This window comes from Auxenochlorella protothecoides, assembly GCF_000733215.1.
Source record: "Auxenochlorella protothecoides strain 0710 unplaced genomic scaffold scaffold14, whole genome shotgun sequence".
Classification (NCBI taxonomy): domain Eukaryota; kingdom Viridiplantae; phylum Chlorophyta; class Trebouxiophyceae; order Chlorellales; family Chlorellaceae; genus Auxenochlorella; species Auxenochlorella protothecoides.
In genome coordinates this window covers 207,577-229,093 of record NW_011934251.1, presented here as the reverse complement: position 1 = coordinate 229,093, position 21,517 = coordinate 207,577, and the positions used below count along the sequence as shown (strand labels likewise).

At 63.8% G+C, this 21,517-nt stretch overlaps 6 protein-coding genes across 6 annotated transcripts in view; 4 read left to right on the top strand and 2 right to left on the bottom strand.

The window, feature by feature from the left end:
• Positions 1-3,472, top strand: part of F751_1469 (Uncharacterized protein PYUK71.03c) — a gene marked incomplete at both ends in the record, with an annotated part of 6,235 nt that extends 2,763 nt beyond the window's left edge. The window contains 3 exons of the mRNA XM_011400449.1: positions 1,045-1,181; positions 2,067-2,688; positions 3,359-3,472. Of these exons, the coding sequence (XP_011398751.1) occupies positions 1,045-1,181; positions 2,067-2,688; positions 3,359-3,472 (873 nt within the window). The remainder of the gene's footprint in view (positions 1-1,044; positions 1,182-2,066; positions 2,689-3,358) is intronic.
• Positions 3,473-5,319: 1,847 nt separating this feature from the next.
• Positions 5,320-9,557, top strand: F751_1467 (Peptide transporter PTR1; the record flags this gene model as incomplete). The annotated part of the gene is made up of 13 exons (XM_011400447.1): positions 5,320-5,464; positions 5,620-5,660; positions 5,788-5,850; positions 6,040-6,153; positions 6,368-6,469; positions 6,597-6,784; positions 7,017-7,197; positions 7,449-7,949; positions 8,321-8,524; positions 8,710-8,763; positions 8,873-8,929; positions 9,113-9,250; positions 9,447-9,557. The coding sequence occupies 13 exons, from the start codon at positions 5,320-5,322 to the stop codon at positions 9,555-9,557; spliced, it is 1,899 nt and encodes a 632-aa protein (XP_011398749.1).
• Positions 8,613-9,117, bottom strand: F751_1468 (hypothetical protein; the record flags this gene model as incomplete). Its single annotated transcript, XM_011400448.1, has 3 exons — positions 8,613-8,753; positions 8,894-8,988; positions 9,105-9,117. 3 exons carry the CDS (start codon positions 9,115-9,117, stop codon positions 8,613-8,615), a joined length of 249 nt encoding a protein of 82 aa, XP_011398750.1.
• Positions 9,558-13,531: 3,974 nt separating the features above from the next.
• On the top strand, positions 13,532-14,738 carry F751_1466 (putative phosphoglycerate mutase GpmB; the record flags this gene model as incomplete). Its single annotated transcript, XM_011400446.1, has 5 exons — positions 13,532-13,612; positions 13,727-13,791; positions 13,949-14,094; positions 14,211-14,327; positions 14,479-14,738. 5 exons carry the CDS (start codon positions 13,532-13,534, stop codon positions 14,736-14,738), a joined length of 669 nt encoding a protein of 222 aa, XP_011398748.1.
• Positions 14,695-21,075, bottom strand: F751_1464 (putative protein phosphatase 2C 67; the record flags this gene model as incomplete). The annotated part of the gene is made up of 14 exons (XM_011400444.1): positions 14,695-14,870; positions 15,200-15,447; positions 15,766-16,089; positions 16,211-16,244; positions 16,999-17,105; positions 17,222-17,384; positions 17,567-17,725; positions 17,865-17,999; positions 18,155-18,545; positions 19,525-19,743; positions 19,961-20,073; positions 20,358-20,536; positions 20,731-20,881; positions 20,994-21,075. 14 exons carry the CDS (start codon positions 21,073-21,075, stop codon positions 14,695-14,697), a joined length of 2,481 nt encoding a protein of 826 aa, XP_011398746.1.
• Positions 16,355-16,552, top strand: F751_1465 (hypothetical protein; the record flags this gene model as incomplete). The annotated part of the gene is made up of 1 exon (XM_011400445.1): positions 16,355-16,552. One exon carries the CDS (start codon positions 16,355-16,357, stop codon positions 16,550-16,552), a length of 198 nt encoding a protein of 65 aa, XP_011398747.1.
• Positions 21,076-21,517: the final 442 nt, after the last annotated feature.

Genomic DNA, 21,517 nt, shown 5'->3' with positions numbered 1-21,517 from the left:
TCTCCCACACAGATCGTAAGACAAGGAGGAGGTGGGTAGGCGGTAGGTCTTGCGTTAGACTCCCTTGAGGAGCGGGTCAAGGCGTCCTGGCACCAATAATCCATGGGTCCGCACGAACACCAATCATGCCAAAGCTAACAATGATCCGGCCCTGGCCTCACCAGGACGGGCTTTGCGTCGGCGCGGACGTCGACGATGTTGGTGATGCTGAAGAAGTAGTAGCGTACGTGCACCGAGGCATTGGTGGCTGCATACCGGTCTGCAGGGATGGTGGGAGGCTAGGTTTCCTTGGAGGGAGGGTAGAGAGAAGCATGACGGGCACCATGAAAGACGGGAGAGAGGCCACTGTGCCCACTCCAGGCATGAGCCCCACGCACCATGGACGCTGGGTGGGGAGTCGGGGCGCCAGATGACCTGCTCCGAGATGGCAGACTCCACGCGCCTGTCAATTTCCTGCACGACCCTGTCCACCCCGAAGCCGGCGAGGAAGCCCAGGACCAGCAGACTGCCTCCAAGGGCATACGCCCAACGCATGTCGACAGCGTCTCAGGCGATCAGGGCTTGTGCCGGTCACCACTCTCTAATTTCACACTTGGCAGAGGCGTATGTGTTCGCGGTCTCCTCTGGGAACCGACATGCTCTGCACAGAGCTCTTGTCTTCGCTCGTATCTCCAGTTTCACCACGTAGCATGCACAGAAATTCGTTGGGCGATGTCGTATTTGCACCTTCTTGTCGGTCTTCACATGTCGATGTGATCTGCGCGCGCCCAGTTCTTACTCCGGCACACATTGAAATTGCACCTGTGTTCCCTTCCGAGCGGACATGCAGTACTTGATCGATATGTCGATGAAAGCATGCGGAGATACGGTGAAGCAGTGATCCGAAATTCCCACAAGCAGTGGCCATGAGGGTCCGCAGGGACTGACTCCCACCTGCAAGCACTAATGTTCGGGGCTGGCAGCCTGGCAGCCGCGGGGCGGGGGGTCACCTCCCCCCCCCCCCCCCCCCCCCCCCAAACCCACACACATAATGCCTCGCTGCAGGTGCTGGAGATCGTGGTCCGCGACTCGCCCATCACGGGCAGGACGGAGGTGGGCAGGGTGGTCTTCCCCCTGGCCCGCCTGCCGAGCGAGGGGGTGCTCAAGGCCTGGCTGCCCGTGGTGACCGACGCCACAGGCATGTTGCCTGCGAGGGGTGGAGAGGGGTGGAGAGGGGAGGAGAGGGGAGGGGGTGCGGGGCTTAGGGCCAGGGTGTTCAGGTCGCTCCAGCACCCCGACGCTGCTTGGCTTCGGGGGCATGAGTCAGCTTTGAGTCATCACAGTCTCTGGAGCCTGACAGGCCAGGCGACGCCCCGGCGACGATCCACACATGCTGTTGTCGAGTTTTTGCAGTGCGGCACTAGATTTCCAGGGCTGCGCCAGCCTTTCTAATCCCTTCTCAAAACCACAGAGAAAACCCACACCGACTTTGCACTCATCGTAGGCCAGCCCTGCGGGGGCGCGGTCTTGCTGGAGATGGAGTACACGCCCTTCCACGACGAGAGCGAGGCCGCGGATGGCGCCGACCCGGGCTCCGACCGCGCGGGGGCACGGAGCGGGGGTGGGCGGCCGGGGTCGCCCGCCCTGCCGCCCGGGCCCTCCGCCCAGGACATCGTGGATGTCAAGACGGCGGCCAGCGCTTCCTCCAGGGCGCACGTCGCCGCCTCCGCCGCCATGACCGCCGTGGCGGTGACCAAGGTGGCGGTGGGGTCGTCTCGCTTTCCCCATCGCCCCCCGATGATGCTCAGACATGCTTCACAACGCAGGGCGGGCCCGCGCGGGGCTGCGTCGCCCTGCGCCGTACCCCTCCTTTGGCTCCACCACCACCACCACACACACGCACACACACACAGCTCCCCACCTCCACCACATATCATGCAGGCCGCTGCGGCCCGCGCCGCGGCGCGCCTGGCGCAGGGCGGTGCCTCCGTGCTGGGCCGGGCGGGGGGTGGGTCGGGGGATGAAGAGGTCGAGGCTGTCGCTGGCTCAAAGGAGACCAAGACCCGCAGTACGCCCGCCGTCCCCAGGGCCGACGTTGGGCCCGGCGCCGGCGGGAAGTCCAGCGACGGGTCTGCAGACGAGGACGGTGCCCTTCCAGATAAAGAACGCCCAGCGGCGCCGGGCCCAGGCCCCGACCCTCGGGGCGTCCCGTCGCTGCCGGCTTACGCCGGGCCCGCCGACGACCTACTTCCCAGCTCGATGCAAAACGGCAGTGTTTCCGCCCCCGACTCCGCGCCGTCGCCGCGCGGGCTGCGCCAGCTGGCCGACGCGGCCTCCAGCGTGGAGGACCTGGTGCAGCTGCGGGGGGCGCTGCGCCTCCTGACCCAGGAGATCGACGAGCTGGGCGGGTCGGGCACGGCGGGGTCCACGGGCGCGGCTGCGGAGCTGGTGGCCTCCGCGGAGCGCGAGGCCACGCAGGCGGTGCTGGCGGGGGACGTGGCGGGGGCGGTGCAGGCCCTACGCTTCGCCGCCCGCGCGGTGGAGACCACGCTGGCGCAGGCCGGCGCGCGCGGCATGCAGGCCGGCGGCGAGGGGGGTGATGGGCGGTGCGTTGAGACGGAGGGGTCGGACGCGGGCCGACGAGGTGTGGACGAGGAGGCCAACAGCTCGGGGCGGGAGCCGGAGTTCGAAGCTCTCCACTCTTCCCAGGTCAGCGGGGTGTGGGTGGGCAGCGCCGCCGAGGACGGGATGAGTTCGCGCGGCGCGGCGCTCGACGCTCTCCTGGCACGGTCGCCCCACCACGCGCAGGCGGGGTTGACGCAGAGCGGCGGCGCGGCGCTGCCGGCTCGCCTCGAGCCAAGCGCTTCGGACCTGGATCGCCGGCTGGCGCGCCTGGCGCGGCGACGCCTGCCCTGGTGGCGGCGGTGGCTGTCCTCGGACGCACCTGCGGCGGGCGGCAAGGGCGGCGTGCCGCAGGGAACGCGGCGACGTGGCGCGGGGAGCGAGCCGCCGAGCAGCGGCATGCCGGTGGAGGCGGCGGCTGCCGAGGCGGCGGCGGGGCTGGACGGTGCCGCGCCGTCCCTTGCGGGCAGGCCTGCCGCTGACGCAGACGGGGGAGCACCTCCTCCCATGCCCTTGATGGCAGGGCCGCACCAGGAGTGTGAGGGCACGAAGGAGGAGGGTGCGGCAGCAGCGCAGGCCAGCCTTGGGCCGCAGGGAGGGGACACTGAACCCCGGCTTCCCAAGGTGATTGCGTGCATGCAGGTGCTGCATTGACCAGGGGCTTGATGACTAGGAGTGCTGGTCGCACACCGAATCATGATCACTCGCCCTTGACACTGGCATAACAACAACCGATTCCCGCTGCCCTGCCATGCAGACGACCGAGTCAGACCAGCCTGTCCCCGCGTGGGTCGTCTTCTGGGCTCTGTCCGCCTCGGTCACGGCCATCTACCTGGCCTTGCTCCTTCAGAACGCACATCACTTGAAGTAGTTGACTTGCCTTACACCTTCTCCCCCAGCTTTGACGCTGCTGTTCATCTTCTCAGGCACACACGGAGCAAGCAGGGAAGGAAGGGCATGGGCTGCGTTGGTGACTACGTGCTCTGCAGTCGGCGCGTATGGGTCTCACAATTCAATGCACAGCGCGGACTCCCGACGCTGATGGACTGCGGGCTGGATGCCCTGAGTCTGCAGCGACCCCGCCAAAGGACGATGGACACAGGCCTTACCCTTGACTCTGCCCTCACAGCAACGCCTACATGTAGAGCCCAAAGTATGTGGCCAAGCTGTTGCCCTGTCCTCCAACAGTGATATCCGTGCCCCTGCGCGGCAGGCGGATGCCCTGCACGGTGCCACTTGTCACTGCCTGACCCTGGGGGTGGCACGCAGCTTTGGCGCCAATCCTGCTGGCTGTCGTTTGGTAGAGATCAGTGCCATCTGCTGCGGGGATCACCGCCAGCATGCCTGCCAGGAGCCTGATGACAGAGTCAACAGAGTCGAATCTCCGTCCTCCCAACACCCTGTCAGTTGCAGTCAGAGGGATGAACGAGGTTGTGACCCATGTCGCAGGCGTGGTGCTTCTTGACAGGATGCACGCACTGGTGGGTGGGCTGCTTGAATGATTGATTGCGCTATTTGTTGACCCTGTCAGACCTGGCGATCACTAGACGCTCCTCGGGCCTCATTCGCCTGTCCATCAGACCCTCCAGCACTTCAAGAACATCCTCTAAGGATAGTTCTGGCTGCATTGCGTCGTTTGCTGGAGTCTTGTCGATGGGGGGATCGGAGATCAGAGTCCTCAAGCTGTTAGGTGAGGAACCACCTCCTTCCTCTTTTCGTGCCTGAAAGTTGGCGGACGCAATCGACATGGCAGCGTATTGTGAGCTTCCTTGAAAACGAATTGACAGACACTTGCCAAATATGATCTGTAGAAAATAATTATGTTCGCTTCCAAACTCGAAAAGGCATCCCAAGGGACACTGCCGCGCTTTTAATCGCCCTCGGAGTCAGAGTATGGGAAGCGAAAACCCTCGCAACCCAAACGTCGAATCCTCGATCTTGCCGGTGTTGGACAAGTCGGGTCGCCGAGTTTCTCGCCCTCAATATCATCGTGTATCGAATCGTGGCTAGGATGTTCAATCGGCAAGTCCATTCTTCTGCTTTGTCGAGTACGAACAGACAGACTGTCAAGAGGTGACACGTCCCGCCGATCCTAACCAAGATCCATCGATGGCCGAAAAGGCAAACATTGATTACGAAACTCCCCTTGGCCGCTTTCTAGAAGTCTTCCAGCTGTGAAACTGGGTATACGGGTGCCTGAAATTCGGGATCAGGGGACAAGTCCGCGAGCTCGCACGCAAGCGCCACGTGGCCGACAGTTTCGGGTTGATGGCACACTCGCTGCTTGTCGTATACAGTAAGTGAAACAGGCACACCAGAATGACCATTGGGAGATCTACTCGGGAGTGTGATTGTTATTTTTACCTTTCCCCCAAAACGGTGGCCCTGCTGGCTTAGACGCCAATGTATATCACATCGAGCTCCGGGTTGGACCCCGTTCCGGCTGCGGCAACCGCGCGCTGCTGACGTCCTCACCAGCGTCCCTTTGTACCACAAAACAGCAGCCTTTCCGATTATGCATGCGCTTACAAGAGACTCCAATCTCAAAAGGCATCGTTGTGCCCTTTTCGGCTGAATTAGTCGGGTGGAGAAGTTCATCAGGAGCGATTGCCCTGTCGCCCCTTTACCTAGGACCAACCCCAGCCCGCAACACCGCCGCTTTGCGTCGATTTGGGCACCTTTTGCATAATTCGCTTCTTTGTATACATATAATCAGGGATGGAGGCAAAATCCAAGCCTACGGAGGAGCCGCAGCCCATCACCGCGGACATGGCGCGCGGCCCCGAGTCAGGGTCCGAGACCAAAGACCAGGATCTCCAGGACGTAAAAACGGAGGAGGGGACCGATGCAACCCCCAATAAGCGTTTTGGGAAAGCATTCCTGCGCGCAACGCCCATTCTGTGTGCGTGACGGGATGTGTCCTGGGTGTGGGCGCACTGCATGGCCTTCTGGCAGTACTTCCAAGAAGGCCCTCCCAAAACTTTCTCCCTCCCAACGCATCCCATACCCTCATTGCAGGTACCGAGCTGTGTGAGCGCCTGGCATACTATGGACTATCGGTGCGGGCCATGCTGAGGGGCGCACAGCCTGGGGTCGTGTAGAAGGGTGTGCCACTGGTCAATTCCCCAACCTTCCCACAGGATTAGAGCCAACCGCGTCACACGCCCCTCCCCACCCACTGTGCAGACGAACATCGTCATGTATCTCACCAACAAGCTCAACCTGACCAACTCTGACGCAGCTCAATCGGTGAGTGTGACGCTGCTGTGGTGAATTTTGGAGCAATAAGGCTCTCTGGAGTGAGATGGTATTCTGAGATGTACACCACCTGCAGACACAGGGAGGATGTGCTGGCACTGGCCTCGCTACCCACGAATGGCTGCCAGACCTCGGAGCCGCCCCTGCCCCACTATTCGCCTTCCCTCCAACCGCTGCCAGGTCTCCGCCTGGATTGGTACCTGCTATGTGACGCCCATCGTCGGTGCCTGGCTGGCAGACACCTACACGGGACGCTTCTGGACGATCCTGAGTTTCTGCAGCGTGTACCTGGTGGTGAGCAAAGCGCATGGCAGGCTTTGTGGTGGGAGGTGAAAGAGGCACGCAATGGACAGTGGGCGCCCCAAGTGGCCGAGGTACCCCTGCGAGGAGAGGGCGGGTGAGCGGGAGCCTTATCCCGAAGTGTTCTCGTCACTGATGCCCCTCACCAGAGCCGGGCCGGCTTCAGACGGAGCAAAAGCTTCCCACCCTCATTCTTCCCTTCCTGCAGGGCCTGGTCGGCCTGACGGTGTCCGCGGGGGTCCCCTCTCTCACCCCACCTGACGGCGTGGCCCCCAGCAGCTACCAGACGGGCTTCTTCTGGGCCTTCATGGTGGGCGTTGAGGGAGCAGGGGCTGATGCAAGGAGCGTAGCCATGGCAGGTTGAGCTGTGATGCAGGGCGCAGGGGCCCCTGCGCCGACGAACCCCTCAACCAAACCTCTGTCCCCCCCTCCCCCAGTATCTGGTCTCCATCGGCACGGGCGGCATCAAGCCCTGCGTCTCCGTGTTTGGCGCCGACCAGTTTGACGAGGGCAACCCCGAGGAGCTGGCCCTCATCCCACGCTTCTACAACTGGTTCTACGCCTTTGTCAACATCGGCAGCTTTTTTGCCAGCACGCTCGTGGTCTGGGTCCAGACCGACGTCAGGTGGGCCGGCGGAGGGTTCACCTGGCGGGGCAAGCTCACTTTGCAACCCTGGCCGCCCTGGGGTCAGAGAGGAGGGGGCCTGCGGCCCTCACACGCAGGGGCATGGAGCGTGGTGGGTGGGGTGCCGTGGCACTGCTCACCGCTCGGGTGCAGCGCAGCCCTCCCCCTAACGCATGGCTGACCGCCCAGGGCTCCAGTGCCCCACCCCGGCACTCCCCTGACCGCCACGCAGCTGGATGATCGGCTTCCTGATCCCTACCATCTCCTTTGCCATCGCCATCATCTGCTTCGTATCAGGGTCCAGGTGGTACCGTCGCTGCCCGCCCGGTGGCAGCCCCATCAACCGCTGGTTCCGCGTCCTCGCCGGCGCCTGCGCCCATTGGAGGGCCGAAGTGCCCGACGATGCCCGCCTGGTGGGTGGCGGCCCTGGCAGTCCCGGCTCCAGTGGGTGGGAGGGGGTGGGGGAAACACTCGCCGGGGGAGAGGTCAGCTCAGGCCCCTTGCCTTGCCCAGGAAGCCTCGGGACATTTGCTAATCGCTGGCTTCCTGAGACTGCCGGCAAACGTCCATCCCAATGCTCCACCCCACCCTGCATCACGTCTCCCCCTATCCGATCCTCCTGTCTTCCCAACCCCGTCCGCTCTCCTCCCCCCCCCTTTCCCAGCTGCACGAGGTGGACACGCCCATGAGCATCGTCCCTGGCCAGACCAAGATGATCCACACGCCCGACTTCCGTTGGCTGGACAAGGCGGCCACGGCGACTGAGGCCCCCGGCGTGCGGGATCGCTGGCTGGTGACCGTCACGGAGGTGGAGGAGCTGAAGTGTGTGGTGCGCCTGATCCCTTTCATGGTGATCCTCGCCGTCTACTTTGCAACCTATGCCCAGATGTCCACCCTCTTCGTCCTGCAAGGCTCCGCCATGAACCGCCACCTGGGCTCCTGGGCGGTGCCCCCCGCCATCATCTCCACCCTGGACATCATCTCTGTCCTCATCTGGGTCCCCATCTACGACCTGGTCATCGACCCCTACTTCAAGCGCATCGGCCGCCCCATCTCCCGCCTCCTGCGCATGGGCATCGGCTTTGGCATCGCCATCATGTCCATGGTCTTTGCCGCGCTGGTGGAGGTGTTCCGCCTCAAGGCGGTCAGGGCCAACAACCTGCAGGTCGGTGTCAGCGGGTGTTTGTGGGGGAATCAGGCAGGTTGAAAGAGGGTCGAGAGACGGTGGCGCGGGCCACAGGGCATGCTCCTCCGTCAGGGCCACAACACCCCTGCTGCACCGCGTAGGAGGGGGTGGGCACAGGCGCGTGCACGACACCGTCACCGCATGCAATCCCTGAATCCTGGCTGCATCTTGGCCTGCTCACGGCGTGGGACAAGCGCGGCCGCCAAGGCCTCCAAGCCCGCTCGCCCACCATATGCAAGTCGTACATCCCTGACGTCCTGCCGCACGTCCTCATGCTGAACTTGTGCACACCCACCACACCCCCTCCCACTGCACCCACCTTCCCCATCCCTTCTCCTCTGATGCACCAGAACGTGGATCCCAGCGACAACTCGGTGCCCATGTCGGTGTGGTGGCAGGTCCCGCAGTACTTTGCCGTGGGCATGGCCGAGGTGTTTGCCTCCGTCGGGGCGCTGGAGTTCTTCTACTCCCAGTCCCCAGAGGCGATGCGCTCCATGGCCTCTGCACTCAACCTCATCGCCATAGCGATGGGAAGCTACCTCTCCACAGGCCTGGTGAGGGCAGGGAAGCGCACTAGGGGGCGAGGCAGCGACAGTCCTGGGGCTGCAGAGAAACAGGGCTCTGGCTGACAGGCTCTGGGTGCTAGCTTGTGCTAGCAAAGGACGGCTCCACTGCGGCCTGGGTGCCTCTTGCCCACATTCCCCTGTCAATGTCAGGCCGCCACCGTGAACATGCGCAGGTTGCCATCGTTGCCGCCATCACCACCAAGAATGGAGCTCCCGGCTGGGTGGCGGTGAGTTTGGGAAGGGAGTTGGAGGGCCTCCTGAGGGGGTCCGATCCCCAGACGTAGTAGGCTAAAACGTATGAGCACCTCAGCCTGGCGTGCTTTCTCTGCCCCACAGAACAATCTCAACCAAGGCCACCTGGACTACTTCTTTGCAATGCTGGCCGTGCTCATGGTGAGGCTGGGTGTGTAGGAGAGTGGGGGACTGCAGACCCGTGCCAGGGGAACCAAGGGCTGCATGCAGTGAGATGTTTTCCATTCTCGGAGTGTTCACATGGCCGCTGGGATGACTAGGGTGGTTGACCCCCCCTCAAGCCTTTGTGGCACGTGGCCCTATCCCGTTTCTTTACCTCCGCAGTGCATCGCGATCCTGGTCTACATCCCGATTTGCTACAATTATCGCTACCGCCAAGACCCCTCCGTCGGCCTCGCCCTGGCATCCACCGAGGACATGGAGCGGGCGCTCGGACGTGCTTCAGTGGGGGCTCCCAATCTGGTGAGCGACGTGAGGGTGTTTTCGTGCACAGCCTCAAGTGTGCATCAGAATCCAATGTCGGTTGCGGCCGTAAAAAAGGCAGTCATTCGCCCATCATTGCTCCCTCCTGGCCGTAATCCTATTTATCCAGACCGAATATCTGACCGTTGGCCAGGCACCATCATCATACCTTGTCGTATACATTCATGTCACACAGACGCTCATCTCTTCACGCATCAACGTCTCCCGTGAACTAAAGAGGACCTCCGCCGTCCCCGCACTTCATGCGCACGAGATATCCTACAAGTCCCTCCGTCTCCAGGACTGATCCCTCAATGCATGAGTGGAGGCGCTGCATCTCCACTCACATCCTCATGCACCAAAACAGCATCTACGCAATAAACCCAAGTTCTCAGTTTTCGTTTCAAAATGCGAACTCCATCTTTTTTGATTGGCTGTAGGGTTCAAGGCCATAGCTCTGCATCACAAGTGTTAGTACTGTTAATGGACAAGGTTCCAAATCTTAAATTTGAGTGGTCAAGGAAGCTGTTAGACACGCAGGAGAGACTTCCCCGTGAGAATCATTGAAGGACTACCTACAGCTCCCGACTGCTGTTGACGTGTTGCTTGCCCCCCACCTAGCACCTGGAGCCGGTCAGCCTTTTCTCTCGGGACGATCCGCCGCAAATCCGCGCATCTCACCTTCCGATATACTCTCCAAGAGCAGCCAGGCGTCAAGTACATCCTTTCCGCATGGCAAGATACATGTCTCAGAGGCCACATAGCTCCGCATATTTCGCAGAGCAAAGGGTTGGGTTTTTGGCAAAGCGTGCTTGTGTCGAGCTTGTGTGTCCATCTGGCGCCGGGCATCCCAAATCTACGTAAAAATCATGGCCCCGAGAATTCTCGCGCTTGCTGCCGCGGTGCTGTGCACGATCATTACATGTGCAGGAGCCCCTGTGAACAGGTAAGTAACTCCGTTTACAGGTTTTTGGTTCGACGCATGGGGGTGTTGCTGGATGCCTGGCATGTGGGGAAGGATCCGCGCCTTGATGGGAGCTGCGCAGAGGCTCGGTGCGACTTCCCGGTCAGCCGTACACGATGCGTCAGCCCGCAGAATGTCGGTACGATATACGAAGCTCATGGCTCCTTCCCTCCTAACCCAGTCCTACTTCGGGGCCACCGATCTTCGTGGCGAGTGGGGAAGCCTATGGATCTGCTCAGGGTGTCGGTGCGAATGCTGGATCGTCCGCGTCTGCGACGAGCTCGGACACAGGCGCCATAATCACTGGCAAAGGGTCGGGAGAGGTAGGACGAGAGCCTCATACAGATGGGACATATCCTGACACCTGTCGAGGTCCTGTGCTCACAAGCTGTTGCCCTCCATGTCATCTCCAGGCATCCAGCGACGGCGCGGTGCGTGCTGAGGTGTCGGGGGCATTCAGCGGGACCGCAGGCGACCAGGAGGTCTCCTCCTCCTTCATCGGAGCCAGTCTGGCTGGAGGCAGTCTTCGCGGCGCTTTGACCGCTTCTGCTGAAGGGAGAGCCTCAGCGGACGAGGCAGGCGCTCAGGTGAGCTCTCGGCTCTAGGCTGTGAGGATTCTCGCAGACTGGCTTCCACAGGTGACTCCCTCAGTGCTCATCTAAGGGATTCGCATCCGCCCACGCACCTCCATAGGCCTCCGGAAAATGCACAACCTCCGCTGGTGGTACCATCGACGAGGTGGCGGTGGCTGGAAGGGACCCCACGCTCCTCGGCATCGGCTGCAACCTGCCCTCGCCCGTTCCCACCCCCAGCCCTGCAGCAGGCCCCAGCCCTAGCGCCAGCCCCAGCACCTCGTCTAGCCCCTCCCCATCCCCAGGGACCGTCCTGGATCCCCCCCTTGTGTACGCCGGGGCTACCTTTACACCCTACCTTTACTACATCCTCAACGTTCAGGTGACGACCACCTTTGCTGCAGCTACGATCTCCTGCTCGCTCAAGGACAGCCAGGGCGTCACGCTGCAGATCGAGACTGTCCAAGCGGATGCATCGAGGACCACATCGTTTTCCCTGGACGTAGAAGAAACAATTTTCGTTGCAGCCGCTTCTTTCACATGCTTTGCAACAACTGCCGGAGGGCAGGACTCTCCCACCGCCGTGCCGCAATAGCATTTCCAGCTTGCACCCCTTCCCTCGATACAGACTGACGCAGTGATTGTTGGTTCAGCAGGCTCCTTTCAGATACTCCTTGTCAAGTCTGCGACGCATCTTCAGTCTGAGTTTGCAGATGGTGGCCTGCCCCAAGCCTCTTTGTGCTTAGTCATGCCTGCTTGCCAATTATAAAGACTAATTCCAAGCTTTAACAAAAGCCACCATCAACCCTTCTCCCTTCGATTGATGCAAATGGGGCCGGATGCTTCTCATTGAGGCCATGAAGTAACTCCTGCTATAAAGGGACGATGCAATTGTTGAGACTGGCAGAGTTTGTGATACCTCACCGTTGAGCCTCGAATTGTGGTCGGCAGGACCCATGTTTACCCTTAAGCACCTCAACGACCCAATACATCGTGTCTTACAATCGACTCGTGCTCTGACAAACCGTGCTCACGGCATGTTGGTGGGTCCAACTGGCACCTGCATCCGCAGTCCACGACCATTGTCCAAAACTACGAGTGCTTGTTGTCGCGGTACTGTGCAGGAGCATTACATGTACAGGAGCCTTTGTAAGCAGGTACAGAACTTCATTTCATACAATAGGGTACGCGCATTTGGCTGTCGCCGGATGCACGGCATGGTCGTAAGTGGCCTATGTGCCAAGTCACGATCATTTGCCAACCATGTATAGGCCCGCAGTACCCCAGTACGATCAGAAAGCATTCATGGCTTTCCCCACTTTCCCCAGTCCTACTTCAGGGCCACCGATCTTCGTGGCGAGTGGGGAAGCCTATGGATCTGCTCAGGGTGTCGGTGCGAATGCTGGATCGTCCGCGTCTGCGACGAGCTCGGACACAGGCGCCATAATCACTGGCAAAGGGTCGGGAGAGGTAGGACGAGAGCCTCATACAGATGGGACATATCCTGACACCTGTCGAGGGCCTGTGCTTACAAGCTGTTGCCCTCCATGTCATCTCCAGGCATCCAGCGACGGCGCGGTGCGTGCTGAGGTGTCGGGGGCATTCAGCGGGACCGCAGGCGACCAGGAGGTCTCCTCCTCCTTCATCGGAGCCAGTCTGGCTGGAGGCAGTCTTCGCGGCGCTTTGACCGCTTCTGCTGAAGGGAGAGCCTCAGCGGACGAGGCAGGCGCTCAGGTGAGCTCTCGGCTCTAGGCTGTGAGGATTCTCGCAGACTGGCTTCCACAGGTGACTCCCTCAGTGCTCATCTAAGGGATTCGCATCCGCCCACGCACCTCCATAGGCCTCCGGAAAATGCACAACCTCCGCTGGTGGTACCATCGACGAGGTGGCGGTGGCTGGAAGGGACCCCACGCTCCTCGGCATCGGCTGCAACCTGCCCTCGCCCGTTCCCACCCCCAGCCCTGCAGCAGGCCCCAGCCCTAGCGCCAGCCCCAGCACCTCGTCTAGCCCCTCCCCATCCCCAGGGACCGTCCTGGATCCCCCCCTTGTGTACGCCGGGGCTACCTTTACACCCTACCTTTACTACATCCTCAACGTTCAGGTGACGACCACCTTTGCTGCAGCTACGATCTCCTGCTCGCTCAAGGACAGCCAGGGCAGCAAGCTCATAACCGTGGAAACCCCAGGGAATGCAAGGAGGATCACCTTGTTATCAGTCACTACTGCACAAGCCACCTTCAATGCGGCCTCCCAGCTCAGCTGCTATGGGACCACTTTAGGGGGCCAGGTATCGTCCGCCGGGAGTTCTACCAGCATTTTCAGTTGAACTTACTCCATCAATCCCAGCACGCTGCCTGTTGCTGTAATGTCCCCTTGCCTCCCGTTTCCTGTCGGTTCGGCGGTCCATCTTTGGGTCCAGCCTGCAAAATTCCGTCCTTCCTCAGGCTGTTTTCACTTTGTCATGCCTGCTTGACAGACACAGAGGAACAATCCCTCGGGACCGAACGATGCTCACCATCAACCTTCTCTCAACATTTGATCCGATTGGGGCTGAATGCTTTTCATCGAGGCCGACATCTACTCCCTGCGTGTAACACGGTGATTAGGGTGTTGAGACTGGGTGACATTGATCCTTCGCTCCGGTGAGCCGCGAGTCCTGATCAGCAGCAGGACGCATTAGCACTCGGCTCCACATAAACGGCAGGCCCTCGCCACAGACCACCCAATAGTATACCACAAATCGACATGGAGCTTCATAATACCTACTATCTCGTGCGGCACGGTAACAGCCTGGCCAATCAGGCGGGGAAGATCGTGAGCACTTTGGTACGTCCCGGGGTGGTGACTCGAGGATGTTTGGTGTTGAATGCAGGCTTGGTCGACCTACGTAATCAGTCCATCTATTCTGCCCATCATCTTCCGTTGGTATTCCTCTTTCAGGAGGCGGGCACATTGGAGGAATGGGGCCTGTCCGATCTGGGCAAGCAGCAGGCGCACGCAGCCGGGTGAGGCCCCGCTGTGGACCTGAGGGCCTGGCCGGAGTATCAAGGGTGATCAGCCCGCGTCTTGGTCGCTCGTCATTCTGGACCACCAATGCCTGGCTCCTCCTCCCTGCCTCTGGGATGTCAAGACTCTGTTCGCTTTCATCTCCTCTCCTCCCAGGGACACACTCAGGGAGCGCCTGGGCCAGCAGCCCCAGGCCCCGCTGGTGCTTGCGTCCCCCTTCTCCCGCACACTGCAGACCGCACAGCTGATCGTGGAGAGGCTTGGGCATGACGTCGCGGTGCAGGTGCAGGCGCAGAATCAGGGTGGCGCGAGGGCTTAGGCATGGGTGTTGCGTGGCAACCCGAGGTCCTGAACCGGGCATGCATGCCACCTCGACAGCTCGTGCCGGTCCCCCGCCCACACCCGGCCACTCGCCCAGCACAGCCCGCGCCCGAGCTTCGCGAGCGGGACTTTGGCGCCCTGGACGGCGGCTCCGACGCCAGCTACCTCGCGGAGTGGTCGCGCGACGCCGAAGACACGGACTACAAGGCCGGGGGTACGGGGGCTGGGGCCCTCGCAACATCGGAGGAGGGGGGCAGGCTGTGCGGTCCCGCGGCAGCGCTGGCGCCGTGCGCGGCGGCTTCCCGCCTTGCCGCTGCCGACAGGCACAGGCCACACGCCCTCGGCCCCCTCTCCCACCACCTCAGGCACCGGGGAGTCGGTGGCGGAGGTGGCACGCCGCGCCACCTCGCTGCTGCGGCGCCTGGAGGACGAGCACAGCGGGCGCAGCGTGATCCTGGTCGCGCACGGCGACTCCATCTCCATCCTGGCGGCGGCCGTGCTGGGGCCGGGCCTGGCGCACCACAGGCAATACGCGCTGGAGAACTGCGGCGTGCTGTGCTTGGGGCCTGGCGGCGAGGGGCCTAGCGGACAGCAGGCCGATCCCGCGCCAGGACCAGCAGCATGACCGTGCAGTTGTCGCGGCAGGCGCGCACGCGGACGGCCTCGTGCAGCAGCCTGTTGCAGGCGGCCTTGGGGCCCGCGCCGGCGGCCAGCTGGGCCGCCGCCAGGTCCACCGCCTCCTGGGCGGAGAACACCCCTGCCATGGTGTTGTGAGTGGGAAGAGGATGACAGGCTCGTGATCTGGGGCCGGCGAGGCCCAGGCCGGGATGCTGTGCAGAGCTGCAACAGGCGTGGGAGGAAGCCAGCCGTCCTGCGGGGTGCAGCGCGGGCCTCCACAGGGGCCTGGCATGTGGCATGCACTCCCCCCTCGCCTCCCTGCCCACCCAGGGAGCACTCCATGACCACACGGCAGGGTCCTCACGCCATGCGATGCCCCTCTCACCCTGCGCAATGACCACCACAGGCTCGTGCGATACCCACATGGTCTTCCTGCTGGTGCATTGCCCCCCCCCCACCCCTCCTCACCCCAGAACCCGTCGCAGCCAAGGAGGAGGAAAACATCGCGCCCCCCAGCCTCGAACACGGCAACGTCCGGCGCGGCCGACATGCCACGCCGCTTGAAGGCCGCGTCGCCCAGCGAGCGCGACAGCTCGATGCGCCCCAGCAGGCGCCCGTCGGGCCCGACCCAGCCGCCGGCGCGCTCGATCCGCGCCCGCTCCGCCGGCAGCACGGCGCGATGCTCCCTCGTCAGCGTCAGCGCGCGCAGCGTGGTCCTTGTGGGTGTCGGAGGTCCGGATCCGGGGCCGGCGTCGCGCTGCCCGCCGGGCATGCCGCGGTCGTGGGCGTCGTGCGGCGCGGCGTGATGCAGAGCGAGGGGCGTGGCGCCGGCTCGGGCAGGCTCCTCCTCGTCCGTGTCAGCAGCGGTGCCGGCGACGGCGGGGGCAGCGCTGGCGTCTGCCGCTCCGACGTCGGTGTCAGCAGGGGCAGGGCTCGCGTCAGGCGCCTCAACCAGGACATCGGTGGGCACACCATTCGTGTCTGCGCTTCCATCCCCAGCCTCCGCCGCCGCTGTGGAGCCCTCTCCCTTCGACGGCCTGCGGGCCAGCACCGCCCGGGCGTCCCCCACGTTGGCCACGACCACGGTGCCGCCCAGCGTCCACAGCGTGACCGCGGCCGCGCCGTCGCGCCAGCCCTCCTCCCCACACCGGGCCAGGATGGCCGCGTCCGCGGCGCGGTAGCCCTCGATCACCGCGGCCCTCGCGGCGCGAGCCCGGTCCATGGCGCCAGGCCCGAGCCCGGCCTCGCCCGACAGCCTCGCCAGGCCCGCCGCCAGCACCGCCTCGTGCAGCAGCGTGGATGCCAGCCGGGCCACATTTACGCCCCCGTGCCCGTCAAACACGGCGTAGAAGCCGGGCCTGCTAGAGGTGGTGGGGTGGGGCGGTGGGTGGACACGTTCCGGTGTGGGAGGTGTGATTATCAGGTCCGAACAAGCTGGAAACGCTGAATCGGACCGTCACGCATGCACCCCCCCCTCACCCGTCACCATCGGCGGGCTTGATCACGGCGACATCTGTGGGGAGAAGGTACCTGAGCTAGCATCTATGCCTGGATCTCGTTCTGTGCAGAGGGCACTATGCACGCGTGCATCGTGAAGGATACCCTATTCCATACAACAAACTCATGAGGGGGTTTTCCTCCACCCTGGACGCACCCTCCATGCTGGGCCGGCACCCCGCATCCTCGCTGCTCGCCGCCTCGACAGAGATCCGGGAGTGGGGAGGTGATGCCGCCTCGACGCGGGACCTTTTGATCAATGCGGGTCCCGGAACGCCTACATCATGCGTGCTGGTTCTTTTAGTGTCCTCTGTTATTGCCTGAGCGGTATTGGAGGAGGCCTGCTTGGGGGGTGGGAGTGCACCGAACAGCCCTCCCAGCATGGTTGCTCGTGCCCTAACGTTTACATTCCAGTCAAAGTAAGCAGAGAGAATCAGGTCAATGTCTCATGTGTAGATCAAGTAACCGTCATGCAAGCAGCGTGTCAGACTTGTCGAAGGTTGTTCCGGTCTAGCGCGCGCCGCTGGGAAAAGGGGTTTGCCTCCCGAAGATCTCACCCAGATGGCGATGGAGAGGGAGGTGGGGGGTCCCTTTTGTCAGGTACCGGGGCCCGCTTGAATCTCCAACAGCCTGTCAGCCCTCAAAGGTGGGGTTGCTCCCTGTCTCCTCCTGCAACGAGGGATGTGTCCAGCTTGCGTGGTGCCCAGCGATCACATCCACACGCAGGGCCAGCCAGCACATCTAAATCACTGGGCATACAAGAGCCCCACCCGCCCCCTCCCTCCCTTCGGTGAAGGTCACCGCCCGCACCTTGGCAGCATCGCTCCCGAACAGGGGGTTGGCTGGCGGCCAGGCCTGGGGAGTCTGTGCCTTGGGCCTGTGGGAGGATCGATGATGGTGGGACTGGACGGTTGGCGCTGGCCTAGTATCAGCGGTGCGCAGCCTGGTCGACAGCCTCCAGCAACACAGACACGCTCCGCCAGGGTCACTCACCGCGAGCCTGGCTTGTCCCCGGCCGCATAGTTCTGGCCCTCCTCTGGGCCGGACAGTTGACTGGTCTGCGAATCGAAGAGCGGGTTGGCGCCCGGCCCGGCGCCGTCGTCGCCCTTGGGCGTGTCCAGCATCCCCGCATCGGCGAAGGCGGGGTTGGAGAAGTCTGTGGAGGGGACGGAGGGGAGTCTGGGCATTGTGCACGGGAGGCGCTGCGGCCTCGGCTGACGGACGGGACAGGCGATCGCGGCCCCATGCAGGGCACTACCTGCGGCCGCAGGCACGTCCCACCACCAGCCGTTGCGTCCACACACCACCCCCGCCCATGCCCCACCATCCGGCCCCCACCTGCAACTGCCGCCACGGGTGCCTCCTTGGTGTCGTCGTATTCAGCCTTTCCTCCCGGGCCAGACAGCTGGCTGGTGCTGGTGTCGAAGAGGGGGTTGGACGGCACCGTGTCGCCCTTGGGCGTGTCCAGTCCCTCCCCAAACGCCGTGTTGGTGAAGTCTGCAGTATGAAAGGGGGGAGGGGGGGGCAGATGTGGTGGAGCCGTGCCATGCCCACGCCACGGGCAGGGTAACATGCAGGACCGAGCACCGCTCCCATCGCACCCACCCAACCCCCAGCCTCCCTCCGCGCGTCTCACCGCTGGGTCCGGCGGTGCCCGCGGCGCCAGGGTAGCCGCCGGCCGCGGGTGCCAGGGGGCTGTCGCCGGAGTCGTAGACCGGGTTGGCGGGCTTGGCGCCCTCCTCGGCGCCGCCATACATGGGGTTGGCAAACTCTGCGGTGGGTGTGATGGCGGGTCGGGGGTCGGGGGGTCCGGGCACTGCAGACCAGCGCCGGCAGGGCACTGGCACGGGCCGTGACAGGCGCGCCGGCGCACCCCACCCAGGCCTTCCATCCTCGAGGCCCAAGCATCCGCCCCCCGCCACCCACCTCCCTCCGCCTTGCTCGTGCCGGGGACGTCGTACACGGCCCCCGCGACGCCCGCGGGACCCGCCACCTTCTCCACGCCCTCCGACTCCTCAAACGCGGCGTTCTTGGAGGAGAAGGCCGCGCCCCCCGCCCCGGCCTGGGAGCGGGACCTGTGCCACCGCCAGGCGAAGAAGCCGCCCGCCACCAGCAGGACGGCGCCCAGCACGCCGCCGACGATGCCGCCGATGAGCGCGCCCTTGCTGCTGGTGCTGGAGGAGTCGACGGAGTTCAGGACCACCACCGTGCCGTTGACCAGGGTCAGGCCCAGGGCGGCGAGCTCGGCGGCCAGGGTGCCGTTGGCCGACGCGGCGGAGATGGAGGCCGACGCGGCGCTCGGGTCCTCCGTGAAGATCTGTGGGGGATGCAGGTTGATGCAGGCGTCGGGGCCACCGCGCCGGCACGGACTCGAACACGCCGGCGATGGACAGAGCGGGGCCCGCTGTCTAGGCCGGTGCCGACTTCACATGCGCCGGGCAGACCCTGCAGCCGGCATGCCACCAGCACTCAGGGCCCGCACTTGCAATCGGAATCCCACGCCCACCAGGACCCTGCACCCTCCACTCACGGTGGACAGGAGGTAGATGGGCATGTCTGCCATCAGGCGGCGCCCGGCCGACGCGCGCGCCTGGGAGCTGGCCGCGACTTCCGTCCAGTCCTCGGGCACAGAGGCCAGCCCACTCCAGATGGCCTTCACCCCCGTCACCATGGAGGTGTTGGTGTTGAAGCCCTCCACGCTCGCCCCCGTGACCTGCAGCGTCACGCTGCTGTAGGTGGTGGGGCGTGCGGGGGGCGGGGGGGGTGGCTGGGCGGCGGGGCGGGGAGCGCTCGGTGCTCGGGGCCGGGGCCGGCGCGACGGAGGGCGAGGGCACGGCGGGGCTAGGCTCGGGCACGGCGGGGCTGGGCTCGGGCGCGGTGGCTGGGGAGGCGGGCGGGGGCGGGGGTCGGTGAGGCGGCGGGGAGGCGCGCTGGGGCGGGGGCGGCGGGGACGCCTTCGTGGGTGGCGAGGGGGGTGGGGACGGCGGGGAGGGGGGGTTCACTGGCTTGGGGATGGGCACGCGGGGAGGCTGTGTCCAGGGTGGGGGTGGGGAGGCGGGGGGGGAGGGCTGGCCCGGGGACAGGGTTGGGGAGGGCGGGGGAGGGAACACGACGGGAGGGGGCGACGCCTGCATGGGGATGAATCGAAAGGGGTGAGGAGCAGGTCGAAGCGCCTGGCGGCTGCTGCCATGCATGCCGACATGCCTGCCACACACTCCCCAGGTGTGGGCATGCAAGCCAGCAGAGCACCAAGCCAGCTTCCCAGCCACTCTCCCCCACGCCGCCCCGCTCCATACCATCGGCTGGGGCGGGGGCGAGATGTAGGTGGGGTTGATGCCGGGCAGGGTCGGGGAGGAGTCCAGGCACGAGGCATAGTACACGTCGGGCTTGGGGGAGAAGACAGCGCCGCTGGCGCACAGCCCGGAGTTGCCCGCCAGGGAAAGCGCGTTGAGGTTCAGGGCGGTCCAGGAGTAAGGGATGCCGCCGGACAGGCTGTTGGAGCTCAGGTCCAGCGCCTGTGCGATCAAGGAGGGGTGCAGCCATGTGAGGAAAGGAGGCAGGAGAAGGTTCGGTGCCCAAGCGTCTCACGATGTGTGGGCAATCCGGAGCCCCAGTGTATTGTCATGTGCGGGGACGAGGAAGAAGGTACAGGGCAGTGTCCCGCATTCGACCCTGCAACCACTGATTCAGGCATCTCTTTCCAGACAGAGGAGTCCCAGCACAGACGCACACCTTGAGGGCGATCAGGTCACCCCAAGTGGAGGGCAGGGTGTTGCTGATGCGGTTGTGGGAGACGTCCAGCCCCACCAGGTCCTTCAGGCTGCTCCAGGTGCTGGGCAGGGACCCTGAGGGATGGGGGGACAGGAGGAAAGAGAGCACACAGGTCAGGAGGTGGGGGATTGGGTGGGGGCGCACGCGTCAGGTGCGGGGTGCGCGCAGCGGCGTGGGGTGTCCGGGTTAGTCTGATGATGGCCTTGACCCTGGGAAAGAAGCTGTGCTCTCCCTTGGAAGCAACCCTTGCCCTCCCATCCAGCACCAGGCATGGCTTCGAGGCAACAGATCACCAAGCTCCCCAGCGCACCCCAGTCCCTCAGCAGGCAACATGCATCCCCAGGCATCCGCGCCGCACCCGTCAGTCTGTTCCCTGCCAGGCTCAGGTAGTGCAGGCTGGTGAGCTGGGAGATTTGGGCCGGGACCAGGCCGCTCAGGTCGTTGTTGGCCAGGTTCAGATTCGTGATGGTGTCCAGCTCCTGCCACAGGCTCTCATCCACGGGGAGCTGCCCCATGAGGCCCAGCCCATCGAGGTCCCTGGTTCAGGAATGGAAGGGGAGCAATATCATGGTTGGCACAGGGAATCCAAGTCTCAAGATGGGATGAGGGAACCTGGGAAACAAGCCACTGATACGCATGGAGGATGTCCAGATGGTGGGCTGTGTGGCCTGTCCCCGCCCTGGCAAGCCCAGGCGACATCAGTATCCCTCAGGCCCCTTGAGCACACTCACACGGTGGTGACGGAGCCGGCAGCGTTGCAAGTGACCCCGGTCCAGCTGCACATCGCTGTGTTGACAGACCAGTTCAGGACGCCGGTGGTGTCGATCGAGGCGGCCAGGAGGAGCAGCGCATTGCGCTGGGAAGACACGGCCAGCACGGGACCTGGTGGGAGGGCGGTGGTGGTGCAGTGGAAGCTGGGGGGGAGGGCGCCCACATGCCCGGCTCCGTCGGAATGCAGGCTGTAGTTCCTTTCTTCACGCCGCCCAACCCTCACCGATGAGGATGACCATGCATATGCCCAGGAACTTGCACGCTTTCGACACGCGTGCGCGCGTGTCGGGTCGCTGGCGACCCATGGGTAGCTGCGGCGTGTTGGTTGGTGGGGACGGCGGGGATCAGATCTGGGCGAGGAGGGCATGGGGGGCCGACCCACCTTGCTTAAATCACCACATATGCACTGCCATGAATGATGCATTCGACGCAGCGGCGCATGGGCGACCACATGCTTGGGTTGCACCGACACGCACCCTGGGGGGTGGATCGCTCACCGTGTTCCGCACCTTCTCACTGCTTGGACGTTGTGGGACTTTGGTATGCTGTTGAAAAGTTGTTAAGACTGCTAATTGGACTGTCGTGAGGCTTGGAACCACCGCATTGCCCGCCTGTCGACATTCCGCGCAGTAACGGTTTTCCGCCCTCCTGCTGCTACGCATGCGGGGTTCTCTGGTCGCGAGCTCTGCACCGCCCATCTTAACAACATCTCTACTTGGTGCATTACAGCTGCCGTGATTCCACAGT